General features: G+C 34.0%; 1 protein-coding gene across 1 annotated transcript in view; it reads right to left on the bottom strand.

Moving 5' to 3' along the window:
* Nucleotides 1–1159: 1159 nt before the first annotated feature.
* Nucleotides 1160–15656, bottom strand: part of RTKN2 (rhotekin 2) — a 74246-nt gene continuing 59749 nt past the window's right edge. The window contains 4 exon segments of the mRNA XM_032252581.1: nt 1160–3641; nt 3643–4046; nt 5315–5422; nt 10519–10684. Coding sequence (XP_032108472.1) covers nt 3510–3641; nt 3643–4046; nt 5315–5422; nt 10519–10684 — 810 coding nt within the window. The 3' untranslated portion in view covers nt 1160–3509.

Here is a 15656-nt window from a genome sequence, read left to right on the forward strand (position 1 = left end):
TAGCAATGAAACAGTTACACCTAAACGTGTAAACATATGTAAACATTTAAAAATAGTAAAGTCTTTGAAATGTAAGGGCAAAATGTCAACTCTGTATTATAATTTAAGACGAATAGCGAAGACAGCTACTAGAATATAAAAAAAATGGTCATCAGTTAAAGTTTAATTACTGTTCAATTATTTACTCTTTAACAAGAAAATGAGTTTTGATAAATCCAGACCACAGAGACAGCTATTTTTCTTGCAGAACATTTCTTGCTCATGGTGCAATGCAGCATTCTGTCTATCTAGTATAGTTGTACCACATTCGTGGTAACACAGGTGATTACATTCAAATGGCATTTAACGTAAATTGCACCAAACTGCCCTATAATTTCATTTTGGACTGAATTAATTAACTTCTCAGTAGGTGACTGAGGTGCTGAACATAAGCCTAAAGAAATACTTGACTGCTTAACCTACCTTATGTGAGTTGTCTCTAATTCAAGACAGCTTCCATTTTTAATAAATAGTACCAGGTAAAATGCATTTAGTAGGATCCCAAAGGGTAAAGATAAGGCATTTATAATAAATGGATTTAGTTTTCCACATATATTCACATCCGTTTAAAAGAAGTCAGGGGGCACTGCAGACAGTTAAGGAGGATTTAACAAAACTCAGCAAGACTTGGCATGACTGATATTTTTGAAAGACTATTTACCTTAGGAGGTGCGTATGTAGAATTTTAAAAATGCCTTCTTTGCCCTTGCAAGGTATTAAAATAAAAAAGTTACCACTTAGTTGCAATTAAAAATAATGCTATCTTAATGCAGAATATGTAAATTATATCCCAGAGCTTGAAATGTAAATGTAATTATCTAAGACATGATCTTTAGATCATCAGAATTATCATATCATAAAATATCTATTTATTTCCCCAATTATAATGTTATTATCAAGAGCTGACAGCTAACTCTTTGTTTCCAGTTTATGGTCTTCATATATCAAGAAACAAAAGGACAAACAAGGTATGTGAAAGCTCATAAAAAGCTGAAGCAGCTTTCATATTACACGGCATATTTCTTTGTCATAAACTTCTGGTTTAAGAAATGAGAAAACAAACACTTCTTTTGAAACACTTTTGACACATTGCTTAACTATTTTTAGATTTTTTTTTAAAAACTGTAAAGGAAGGGAGAAAGAAGAGAATGAGGGAAAGAGGGCTTTCCCTTTGGGGATGAGACTGAGAGAGAAGACGGGGCCAGAGGAAAAAAAAAAAAAAAGAAAGAAAAAAACCAACTTTGTATTATAATTACACTCTTTTGGGAAGGGGTAAATCAGCATTTCAGGAGCCGAAGACATCAGGCCCATTTCAAAGACTTGCAACATACAGTAACCTGGGCCCCCAGAAAGAGACTGAATAATTTGGTGGGGAGAGGGTGGTGGTCCTTGCTCATGCTTTGAAATGGTTCTAGGTAAAAAGGGCTTCAAAGTTCTGCTCTGAGGACCCAACTGCTAAGTAATTTCTATATGATTACTTTCTTTTTCTTGTACAACTTAAATCCTTCCTGCTATTATGTGCATGAGGAAAAATGACAAGAATATAATCTAGAAGTTTTAATACTGTTGTAATAAAGGAAGGCATCAACTAGGAAAAAAAAGGAATGCTTAGATGCCAGTTTCAGAAACAATTTTGGCTGCAGCATTTTCTAGCTCTATAATTCTGTGGCAATGACAGTCACAAATGCTGTCAAAAACAGCAATGAGGCTTAAAAAAGTAACTAAAAAATTCAAACAATATCCTTTAGATTTTTAATGTCACTTACTGAAACAGCAATCATACAGCAATTTATGAGAGCCTTCTAGTTAGATAAAGTAAACCCACTTTTTAAGGTTTCCATACATGTTATGATCTCTGTATGCCATCAAGCAGACAGTATCCTCTCACCAAACACTGTGTCTGTCCTGGTGTTACCGGTCACAAGAAACCTTTTGTTATCATTACTCCCTCAAGATTCAATTCTTACTAGGAGTCCTGGGCAAACACAGAAGTGACCTGGCAGTTACATCATTCTTTGTAAATGAAAAAGACCCTGCTATCTGAAAATAATGAAAGGCTCTGTTTAAATTAATGTGGGTTTTTTTTTTTTGTCAAGTGTTCGTTTTATTTTGTAATAATGTAGTTCTGATCCAAATAGAGTTCTTGCTAGCTTTAAAAAGATCTCAAGAGATTATACACAGGGCAGCAACTTAATTCTTAGCTTTTATCTCTTGCAATGATATTTAGGGTTCAGTGTGATTTGAGATTTTTAGTGCTGCTGCTGACACCTTATGGAAACTGTTTTATTTGGAAATTCTAATTCGATTTTTAAAATTGTTCTGCTCTTGTTTACAAAAAGCATTATTATAAAAAATGGATTTTTTTTTTTTTTGTTCCTTATAAGGTATTTTTCTGCTATTTATTCCTCACTTGATTTTATAATCCTGTTTGGGTCACTATGATTAGTTGCTATGGAAATTACCTCCTATGGAAATGACTCCAATGTCACTGTTGTAAGAATATGACTTCTAATGAATGATACCGCTATCAGACATCAACCTTACTAGGACAAGGAAATCTAATTAAAATTGTAAAAAAGAATTAACTCTGAAAATTATTTTCCATGGTAGCCAACTTTTCCAGTATTTTTGAATCTCCCATCTTCTTTTTAAATAAGAGTTAAATGAATTTCAAGGTGTTAATCATCTACTCACTTTCCTAAATTCCAAAGCCACAATGGAAATTAGCAACACACACAGAAAATTGAACGTAAAGAGAATTTCATCTACCATTTCTCTAAACTAATAAGTGTTATGCTTCATTTATGAAAGTTAATGTCAACAGGATTTCAGGGCTCATAAAGGAAACAAGTCTGAATAGCACATTACAAATTCCCTTTAAAGATGAAGAATTTAATATTCCAAAATTTGTCCCAAGAATTTAAAAGGTCAGCCTATAAACTAGTGAGTTAAACAATAGATGAGAGCCAGTGAACCATTAGATGAGAATTCCAGAATGCTAAGAAGAGAATTTTCTTGGGTGGATTCTATAATTTGTGGTTTGAACGAAACCTTTGAAACATTCCATTAGTATTAAAATTCTCACAATGAGAATATGGCTCATATTTAACACATTTTAAATTACTAGACAGTCTCTCCCCAAAAGAAATTTTAATGCTTTATTCTGCCTAGGGCTTATTCACTGCCTGGTACTAATTTAGGAATAAATTAACCCTTCCAACAATTAGGATATTGTCTGGAAACTGCCTCTTGCACACTGCTGGAGAAATCACTTACATTCTGAAAATCAGGAGTAAAAAGAAAAAAATCCATATCTTTATTATGTTTTTCTATACCTAATAGCTTATTAATTATTGGTATAAATCACTATCATATTTACCTATATAATTATACATTACTCAATTTATAATGCCTCTGAATTAAGCATTACAGTTATAGATTTTGTTAAATGTTTTATCATTAATTGTTTTCTATACTTGTGCCTGCAGCCATGATCTAGGGTCCAGAATGTCTTTGATGGATTTCTGCCTTGGAGCTGGCACTGGCTTGCCTTCAGAATTGGTTTTAGTGTCTGCATGCTCACCATCACTTAATCTTTTTTTTCCTGGCAGGGAGAAGTTTTCGAGGAGCAGCCATTGGTTTCTGTAAGTGATGCATTAGGATTGATAGTTTGGTATCCAAAGGTGAAGTCTGAGACACACTTGTTTTTCCCCAGTTGTCCTTAACCAATTGATCTGTGTTACTCTGTGATTTTAAGCTGAATGGAAGTTTATCAGAAGGGGGAAGGGGAGCTCGTCTCTTTTTCCCTTTTTCATCATGTAATGGCTCACCTGCAGGAGACAGTACCTTTTTCTGGATGACCATTTGATGGTTACCATCAAAGAGTGTCGCCCAAGGAGGTGGTAAGGATTCTTCATGCTGACCAGTAAGGAACTGCCCATTTGTCTCTTCAATTTTTCTTTGTATTATATCCGTTAAACTTTCAAGTTTCATAGGTGAATCAATGCCTATAATTTTAAGAATACATGAAAAAATTCACAAGCAGTATGCACTTGATCAGAATAAGTTATTATTTTCCAAACTAGTATGCTATATATAATGGTCAAAGACTATGATAAGGAAAATGTTTGCTTGTAAAAATAACCATGCTATCAGAACTAAAAAGATCATGCAATACACTATATATACAACATTTTATATGTAAACACACATATACTATATAAAACATATATGTAACATACATATAATGTACATAATACATACACATGTATAAATATATTCCTAAAGAAATTAGCAAAATCCAGCTTTCAAAGAAGTGGAATTATATGATTTTTTTAAAAAATTCTATAGATTAAGTATTTATGAGACAACATTTCTTGGATTTAAAACCTTATTCTGACTTGTAGGTAAGAGATTTCCTTTTTACAAAAGCTAGATGTATATTGGGATGACTGAAATTGGATGAGTATTCCTGTAGACCAGCAAAGTCTCTGTTAAAAGCGAAAATGCTTAAAACCAAAAACCCAGGAAGAGAGTAAAGCCCTCATACCACTTTGGTAATAAAGGTGCCGGTTGAAATTTCCCTTGGGAAAAATAAAAGAACAGAGATAAATATCAAATGAATTACTGGTATTTTAAAATGTGTGAACCCAAATGTACCATTTTTAACATAACATTTTAAAATGAACGTAAGTACAGATACATTAGTGGCAAGTTGGACAGAATATAGACTGACTTGCATTTGTTCACAACATTATTCACTGAGGCAACTGCACAAAAATAAACACCTTTCAAGAAACTGAATATTAGTGAGTCTAGAAATTTAAAATTTTTCAAAGTATTAAACATAACCAATTTTTTTTGGCCAGAGATGAAAGCTTCCATTCATTAATATGCAACTAGCAATACTACTTGAAATTTAATAAAATACAGAAAAAAATTACTGAACATGATTACTTTTTAGAATCTGCAAGTGTTTATTTTCAGAATTTTCATCAGCTACTCAGCTAATATTTATTTTCAGTGCACCTTTACTCATTTTAAGCCCTTATATTTTTTGTTTGATCTTAAGCATTCAGACTATTAAAGTGTATTCATTATTTTGTATGAATTCATCTATTAAACATGAGTTCCTTAGTCTATAATCAGTCTTTTTTCATTTATTTTGATTGTGCCCTGAAAATTTTAGCATTTTAACGTCAGTAGAATAAGCTACTTGGTATGGACAATGTTGTTTTTGTTATCCTGCAGCCTAGAAAAGCCAAGCCCCACTTACTCATATCATGGTAGACTGAGGTTGCCTCTTTTGTCAAGAACAAAGGTGGTTTCCGTGGTGACATAATCTCAATTTTCATAAGTTCTTCACAACAATGCTTCCACTGGCCTAAGACAGACAGAAAAAAGGTAGATTAGTTTAAAACAGAAATGTAAAGATATATATTTCGTTTTTAATAGATAGCAGTACATTTTTGCTTTGAATAAAAATCAGTGAATTTATAAATAAAGCAGTGCCTTAAGGGAGGCTTGCACAAAAACCTAATACTACCCATAATTTCAAAGTCCAGTTCTGAACATAAAAGTAATCTATTTAAAAAATAAAGTTTGGCCGGGTGCAGTGGCTCACACCTGTGATCCCAGCACTTTGGAAGGTCTAGGTGGGCAGATCACCTGAGGTTAGGAGTTCAAGACCAGCCTGGACAACATGGCGAAACCCTTCTCTACTAAAAATACAAAAATTAGCCAGGTGTGGTGGCATGTGCCTTTAGTCCCAGCTACTTAGGAGACTGAGGCAGGAGGATCGCTTGAACCCAAGAGGCGGAGGTTGCAGTCAGCCAAGATTGCACCACTGCACTCTAGGCTATTAAATACTATCCTATTTCACTAAATGGTTAATAACTACTTCAAAATTTCTATTTATTGCAAAAGCTTGTGCAGGTTCTCTTCTTTTAAATATTAAACATTAGGTATTCAAGATGTTGAAAGGTTAAACAATCGACTGAAATATAGTTCCCTAGAAGGAAACAGAAAAAAACATAAAGGAGGGAGGTTCTCAAAAATGGTTTCAACTATGAAAATTTTGATTAAGAAAGAAAAATTATTTACTTAGCAATTGTCCCTTTAAGATGATTATCATGTTTTTTCAAAATCATTTAACTCTATAAAAACACTGTATTTTCATTTAGGTAAAAGGTATATAAAAACCTATTACTATAAAATCATATCACTCAATAAAATTCTGAGTCAAATTTGTTTTAGGAAGGACACATTAAATAAAGGCATTTGGAATAAGAAAAAAATACTCTCGAATAAAATGTTTCCACTATTAAGTTAAAATTTAAGTGTGGACATTATTAATTTTTCTTTTAGTTATGCTTCACACTAATTAAATCTTAAATTTTGTAGATTTCTCCTGAGTGATGTCCAAAAATTTAATCTTTTCATACTTATTGTGTACCTGCATGCTGGATAGCAACTATGCTAGTTCCTATGTGACTATAGATTAATTTTGTAAGAGTAAGTTACTGACATTCACCTTCTTATAGCCTATCTTATACTGATAGAAAAGTAAATATAATACACTTAGGTCATATATCCATATTCAGTATCTAACCTGGTTATTTTCTATTACTTAAAAACTAAGGACATTTCATGTTTAGTAAAATTACTCATTTTTATATAATTACTCATTTTATAGTAGTTGAATATACTACTATAGTAATATATGCATAAATTTAAAATCCATCACCCTTACTTAAGAAACATAAAAAAGCCTTTCAGTATGTTTTATTATGATGCTAAGCACAGAATACGGTAAAAATTTCCAAATAAACCACATAGTAACTGATAAAGGGAATAAATTATTGAGTACAACGCTTCAAAGGTTGAAAGCACATCTAGTAGGATCTGAGATCTGATAACTTATTCCTCCCCACACTTCCTTTTGTAGATAAATATATAAAAGCCAGTTTTTTTCTTCTTGGGGGGCAGGAAAAAAAACCCTTATCTAATGGAAAAATAAACACTTTAAACTGGCACACATTTCTGTCACATTCTTAGATAAGTTATTATGAAATACAGTATTTTCTCTATATTGGTAAATAAAAGCATTTCATTGTTAAATTAGTAGCAGAATACTAGTTACAATGAAAACTGAATATAATGCCACATTATTTCATATGTTACTAAAGACAGAGGTACAAACGCCTTCATGGGTTAAGACTACAATTGAAACATTTATTTTGCCAGCAAATAAATCTCTATGCATAGTTATACATGATAGCCAATATACTAACATGAAAACAAGGGCCCAATATGAAACAGTAAATGAGTAGGTTTTGTTCACATAACAATTTATATATTAAAGATGTTTCCTAAAATACTATTTATTAGTGTTCCCAGTCAAAATAATTTTTTAGGCTAAGCTCCTAATGTAACTCAATATTTATGTTGTTAAATATTAAAATAAATGAAATGTTCCAAATCCGTCTTTTCTGTATCTTTTACCTATCATTCTTTACTCCTACTGACCATCCAGAACACGTGTCACTCCTCTTTCACAGGTTTAACTCACAAAGATTAACAGTAGCTATTACATCCCTCTTGCCCGCCAACATTCACCTGAGGCCATTCTCCCCTCGGCTAAACATATCTACTTCCATAACTGTTTCCTCCTGAGTTCTGATTATCTAACCCTCTTGGTTTTCTATTCTTTTTTTTTTTTTTGGGACGGAGTTTCACTCATGTTACCCAGGCTGGAGTGCAATGGCGCGATCTCGGCTCACCGCAACCTCCACCTCCTGGGTTCAGGCAATTCTCCTGCCTCAGCCTCCTGAGTAGCTGGGATTACAGGCACGCACCACCATGCCCAGCTAATTTTTTGTATTTTTAGTAGAGACGGGGTTTCACCATGTTGACCAGGATGGTCTCGATCTCTTGACCTCGTGATCCACCTGCCTCGGCCTCCCAAAGTGCTGGGATTACAGGCTTGAGCCACCGCGCCCGGCCTGGTTTTCTATTCTTAAATAAGGCAAAATAATTCAAATTTGCTCTCAATATTAAATGTGTCTTGCTTTATTCTGCCCTGAATATTTATCCTGTACTTTGTACTATGTACCATACTTCAACCAGGATCACAGGAGGTTGCACCTGTCACTAGAAAAGTTAAAATTTTAAAGTGTAAGTCAATTTTTTAGTATGGTATAAATACCTCTATCTTTGCTTCATATATCCATACACAATGAATTCTGAATTTTGAAGTATAAATGTAATAGAATTTGTACTGCAAAAATTACATAGGTTGGCAGTTTTCATGCCAAAAAGTATTAAATACCAAAGAAGAAACCAGACCTGAGAACCAAGTTGTCATCACTTTCTTATTATGTTGACAGTAGAAAAATGTCATGAGATTCTTATCCCTCAACTCCCCATTTTAGCATGATAAATTATTTCACATAATCTAAAGAATGAAAGCATGAGATCATCTAATAGCAGTTGATATGCAGACTAGAAGATTCTGGTATTATCATGGTCATATTTCTCCTCTTGTTTTTATGCACATAAAAATTATAAAATACCAGAATCATTCTAAAAATAAATCATTTATAAGATTCTCTAAGACAGAGCATTTAAAAAAATGGTTACAATTTTAGCTATGATCAGCAAAAGAAAGGACATTGTTGTCTTTTAAGTTACACACTTGAGATCTGCTGAAATTTTTAGTTTTAGCAGAGTCTCACTCTGCCACCCATGCTGGAGTGTAGTGGTGAGATCTGTTTACTGCAACCTCTGCCTCCCGGCTTCAACTGATTCTCCTGCCTCAGCCTCCCAAGTAGCTGGGACTACAGGCGCATGCCACCATGCCCAGCTAATTTTTGTATTTTTAGTAGAGATAGGGTTTCACCATGTTGGTCAGGCTGGTCATGAACTCCTGACCTCAGGTGATCCATCTGCCTTGGACTCCCAGAGTGCTGGGATTATGAGCATGAGACACCATGCCTGGCACGAAAACTTTAGTTAAATAAATGTGGTACATGCTGATAAGCATGAAATGAATATCTGAATATTTATTGTCTAGGGATGGTACATAAGGAAAACAAGTCCCAAACAATCCAAGAGGGCCATGGAGGAAATCCTCTAGTTCAATGCTGTGAACCAGAAACCTTTTCAGGCCTAAGTTTTCTCATCTTTAAAGCAAAGAGAAATAATCTGTACTTCATAGAGTGTTATGAGGATGAATGAAATAATCTGGTATACGGGAAATAATCCATAAATTTAGACCCCTTTCTTGCCTCTTCCCCAACTTCTAAATTGAGGGCTGCAGGTATTAACTTTTCTTCATAGTGTTCCAGAAAACAGAGTTCTTAAAATGTCCCTAGGGTTATTTCCATGAGTTGCAGAAATAATTTCCCTTTTTGGAAATGTCTCAGTTTTCCACTGAATAGCATTCAACTGACAAAATACTGGTAGCATCCATCAGTAGGCTTTGTTTGATCAGGAACAGCCATCAACATTCTACAATTTCAATATAAAATTGTAGATAATAAATATGCTGTTAGACTTATTGTCAGTAAACACAAAGAACTGTTACGATTTCAATATTTTCCTGTTGATAAAATTCTTCCTTGAGAAATGTTAGAACCTCACATATTTTACACACAATAGCCCTATTATATTACCATCCCATAGTTTTTATAATCCATGTCATTGGACTGTATTATTGAGATGAGAAAATCATGTGTGTGATTTAAAACAAAAATAAAAACCTCTCTGGATGTTGTCCAAGAAGATGATAACAAATCTGGAGTTAAGGGAAGGCTACGAAAGTGAGACTCCTGAATGTTTCAATATTTTAGAATCATCATTATCCTGGAAAAGTTTTTTGTTCTTCAAATGGCTTTTTTTTTTTTTTGAGATGAAGTGTTGCTATGTCCCCAGGCTGGAGTGCAGTGGCACAATCTCGGCCTACTGCAACCTCTGACTCCCTGGTTCAAGCAATTCTCCTGCCTCAGCCTCCCAAGTAGCTGGGATTACAGGCATGTACCTCCAAGCCCAGCTAATTTTTCTATTTTTAGTAGAGATGGGGTTGCACCATGTTGGCCAGGAAGGTCTTGATTTTCTGACCTCATGATCCACCACGCCTGGCCTCAAATGGCTTCTTATCTGTTAGATCAAACACATTGCCTTCAACAGTTAAATCCTAACATTTTGAGAGAATATGGTCTGGTTGTTTTAGTGACCAAAGGAACTTCAAAAAGCAGGAAGTAGAGATGCTAGAATCGAAACGTATACTACACAGTAGTCAGTCAGCCACTGGAAAGAGACTGAGAGAAAAAAACATCAGTGCATTGATGATATACTACCACTTTTTCAAGAACATAAAAAATTCTTGCTACAAATTATAAGATTATAATTTTAAGATTGCTGTGCATATCCTTTCAGGCTACATGAATATACAACTACAAAATCCAAGTATCTATTTACTAAGATCAAAGAAATGCTGCCAGAAGGCTTCCATCCACTTCTGAAGATCTTCTCTATTGTCAACTGCAAAAATCTGAGTTATAGCTTGTCCAGGAACAGGATTGATGACAGAGAAATTATGGATTCTTTTATTGGCATCCTTATCCATTGCCCGGATTCTGGTTTCCTAAAAATTAAGAAAAAAATTGGGGTTTTGCATCAGAAAATTTCTGCAATGATCAAACAAATGTTTCACTGCTTAGCTGCCATATTTATATCTGATATAACCATAATCTTATTACTGATCATTTGAAATTTAAAACATCTAATTTTGAGAATTTTTTATATTCAAATTTCAATCTAGAAGTTTTTTAAAAAAGAATGCTTTATATTAAAAAACTGAATGTTTTTAAGTGTGCTATATATAGCACTTATGCTAAATTATATGAGATTAAAACATAACCCCTGTTTTGATCTAAGTAGAAGTTTGCTGTCTTTTCTATACATCTTAAAATTTCCAATAAAACAAGTACAGCATGTCATAACTGTAATGTGGATTATATGCTATATTTCAAACTAATAAAACAGAATCAATAAAGTATGTTTCTTATTCTAATATTCATGCATAATATCTAGTGCTATCAGTTAAAGCAGTAAAACCATAACTTAGTGTTTACTGAAGCAAAACAGTTAAGTTTTCTTCATTAACATTTATTTTGTATATAACATTCATTTACAAAGTTCATAAAGATCAATAAAGTAATACAATCCTTATAATGATAAAATTATTTTTAAAGTACGAGGAGCAACACTGCAACAAAGGCAATGGTTTCATTCACACTGACAGTCTAAACCTTTTTTCTGAGTGATACTATGTATACTATTGTGATGACACTTATTGATTCTACACTTAGAAGATTCTGTGAAGTATATTCTCAAGTCACACAGACACAACCATGCCTCATAGTAAGCTAGCAACTACATGTGGTTTTGACCAAGGAATAGTGGGGGATAAAGTCTGTATTAGAACTATTACACAAAGATAGAGATTTGATGCCTACAGAATGATTTCTTTACACTATTCTAGGGAAGTACTGTCCGGTATAAATACGATGTGAGCCACATATGTAATAGAAAATTTTCTAAAAAGAAACTGCTGAAATTAATTAAAAAATGTATTTCATGTAACTCAGCTTGTCCAGGAACATATCCAAAATATGTTAAAGGGTTTCATACTAAGCCTTCAAAATCCAGTTTCTATTTTACACTTACAGCACATCTTGATCTGGACCAACCAAATTGTTAAGTGTCTAACAGTCACTACAGGATGGTGGCTACTGCACTGTACATAGTGGTTCAAGAGAATCATGGTTAAGCCTGCTGTAATGTGTGACAAGAATATTCTGGCTGGTAGTATTAAAAGTTAATTAAGAAAGGCCGGGCGCGGTGGCTCAAGCCTGTAATCCCAGCACTTTGGGAGGCCGAGGCGGGTGGATCACGAGGTCAAGAGATCGAGACCATCCTGGTCAACATGGTGAAACTCCGTCTCTACTAAACACATTACAGCACATCTTGATCAACATAATAATAATAATAATAATTAAGAAAAGAAAGAAAGAAATTCTTCACTGAGTAAAGGGTGAAGAGACTATACAGTCACACATCAAAACCTATATATACATACTGTGGACATTATGTAGTTATTACAGAAGTAGCAGGGTTAGCAATAAAAGCTATCCATTCCCTGAAAAATGGATAAATACAGGCAGGTGAACACCATAAATACTAAAAAAGGAATTCTTTTCTGAAGGAATAAATTCTTATTCAAAACCACAGGGGAAAAATGTACGTTGTATAAAGTAGCAATGTAGCTTTGAACCTTTAGAGTATCACAAAATGGAATGATTGTTAACCATCTTAGAGATAGTCTATCCTGCCACTTAGAGATACTTCTATCTAGAAATCTAGGAATGTGCCTTTAGAGGACTGTAACGGGACTTATACCCAGTATCTTCATTTTATCATAATAGAGTCTTTTTACACTTCTATGTCTTGGTAATAAACTTTGTGAATTAACTCTTTTAAGTAATTATCTGTATTATGTAACAAATGCTGCCCTAAATGGTATCCTTGGACCTCAGGGATGCACCTAATCATCCACAGTAAATATAAAGCTTATTATCACTAGCAGAGAATGACTGAAACTCTAGGAAGAATCTTTGATATGCTACTCTATTAGACTAAGCAAAGGTTAAATCATAGTGGGGAAAAAACCCTCTATTGTTAATGTTACAAAAGAAAATAAAAAGCATTCTTGTTACTGAAATTGTGCTTCTCTCTACCAATTCCATTTTAATAAACATTTCTGACAACTTTATGGATTCAATTTTTAAATAAGGGAAATCTGATTTTTATAGATGAATTTGGGTATTTTTACCAAGGCATCATTTCAAATGAAACCACTACATAGAAAATCTGATGAACTGAATCATTTATATCCTTCTAAGAGAATACAAAAATATATAAATACTACTGTATATACTCCATTAATTCTGGTAGCCATAAATACCACTACATTTTTAAAACATAAGAGGTTTTTAAAAGGTGCAAATGAAATACAGAATTTGAATTAAATTCTACATGCTATCATCCAAAAAAATTTAACAGAAAACTTTTAACCACAAAATTACGTGTCAAAGAAAAAGTGATTAGCACAAGTAAAGTTTCTCAGAGTGTCAGGAAGTTCATGCAAGCTGTTTTTCAGTGTGGGAAAATATCAAAAATAGTGCTCAGGTCTTCACTTCCCAAAAAAGGAAGTGATTAGAAAACACTAAGGTGAATTTCAGGACTGTTATCATTATGGGCTTCTGTGTTTATATAAGGGAAGTATCTCTTCTTAGGGTATGAAAACAAGGAACCTGGTAATTCTCTGCCTCCCCCCTCCGACTATTTCTGCCAACTAAAATACTGCCTTACTCAGTAAACAGCTAAAAAATATTTTAAAATATAAACAATTGAAATAGGAAAAGAAGAACTCAAATAATGATTAAAAAGTTTTGTATTGATAGACGCAGATCCTAAAAATAATCTCCAATCCAACTCTTTGTGAGGAAACATGTTCTGTGAGAAGTATTCTATTAAGCCCAGCATTTCCGGTTTTGTTTTTGCTAATCTCAAAACTTCAACTGATCTAGGTTTTATAGTTAACTTTTCATGATATGTAAATAGATTTGAGATTATTCACTGTGAAATGTTAATCTGTAGCTGGCTTTGCTTTTTGTCAATCTGCAATTTTTCACTGCATGAGATGGTGGTGTTACCTAGAGAATGCCAAATGAAATCAATAAAAATATAATCTGGGAAGTCAATTTTGTAATGAAACAAACTCTAAAGTCACAGGAAAGCTTCATTTAGGTTTTTTAAAATTATTGTTTTGAATTAAAATTGTACTTCCTCCTCTTCATTTCCATGTAAATGAAAAATTACTAGGTCAGGACTAGATTTATAAATTATTTATCTTACTTTTCTATACAACCTTAAAAAATATACCCAGACTATGGTCTCTATGTGCTCTTTCCTACAAAGAAGAATCATAGCTTTTTGGAGAAATGGCTGACTCTGGGCTTGGGCCACAAAACGTATAAGATTATTCTGGAACATCTTGTCCTGTCAGAAATCTAAGATTCCTAGGGTTATGCCAAAAGGACTCAAGAGTCAACTAGAAGAGGCTTTTACTAGTCAAATGTCGGACAATTAGAACATCGATTAGAATAGCAACAGCAATGAACAGATACATGACACGTCTTTAAATCCACAAATTCATAATGATATTTAAAAACTAACTCATTGGTCACCTGTGAAAGATGGTAGGAAACTATCTTACTGTTTTGGTAACTGACATATAAATAGAAAAAAAAAAAAAAAAGTACTTATTCCTGTCTTCCCTGTATGAATTGTACTTCAGGGTAACCAAATGGCTGATGAAGTAGAGGGATTCCAGCTATAAAAAAATGTAAAAATACTACCGATTTACAATCTTTAATAAAATAAAGGATCTAAACAATGGTCATCAGTGGTTGTTGAGTGGAAGAACTAGATATATGATATGCTTCTTGATGAAAGTATAGGACCCATCCTAAAATGTATTCTTACTAACCAACCAACAAACCTGAATATGATACAAAAATATAAGAAAAAAGGCAGGCTGGGCATGGTGGCTCATGTCTGTAATCCCCGCACTTTGGGAGGCCAAGGCGGGCAGATCACCTGAGGTTGGGAGTTCGAGACCAGCCTGACCAACATGGAGAAACCCCGTCTCTACTAAAAATACAAAATTAGCTGGGCTTGGTGGCGCATACCTGTAATCCCAGCTACTTGGGAGGCTGAGACTCGAGAATCACTTGAACCTGGGAGGTGGAGGTTGCAGTGAGCAGAGATTGCATTGAGATTGTGCCATTGCATTCTAGCCTGGGCAACAAGAGTGAAACTCATTCTCAAAAAAAAAAAAAAAAAAAAAAGAAGAAAAGAAAGAAGAAAAAAAGAAAGAAAAAAGGCAACCCAGGGATGCAATTAGAAAAATCCAAACTATGAAAAACCAGACTATGATAAAAGACCAATTTCTTCAGTAAATAAATTGTGTATGGGTGGGTGTGTTTGTGTGTGTGTGAGAAGTGGGCAGTCTGAGGTGTGAGCATAAGCCAAAATATTATTATTATTATTAAACTCTTGAATTCAGGGGTACAAGTGCAGGTTTGTTGCATAGGTAAACTTGTGTCATGGGGTCTGTTTGTAAAAATTATTTAATCACCCAGATATTAAGCCTAGTAGTACTCATTAGTTATTTTTCCTGATCTTCTCTCTCCTCCCACCCTCCACTCTCCGACAGGCCTCAGAGTGTGTCATTCCCCTCTACGTCCATATGTTCTCATCATTCAGCTCCCACTTATAAGTAAGAACATGTGGTATTTGGTTTTCTGTTCCTGTGTTAGTTTGCTAAGGAGAATGGCCTCCAGCTCCATCTATGTCCCCGAAAAGGGCACGATCTAGTTCATTTTTGTAGCTGCAGAATATTTCATGGTGTCTGTGTACCACATTTTCTTTATCCAGTCCACCGTTGATGAGCATTTAGGTTGATTCCATGTCTTTGCTATTGTGAATAG

Source organism: Sapajus apella, unplaced genomic scaffold (assembly GCF_009761245.1).
Source record: "Sapajus apella isolate SASKATOON/1434 unplaced genomic scaffold, GSC_monkey_1.0 scaffold78, whole genome shotgun sequence".
In the NCBI taxonomy this organism is placed as follows: Eukaryota; Metazoa; Chordata; class Mammalia; order Primates; family Cebidae; genus Sapajus; species Sapajus apella.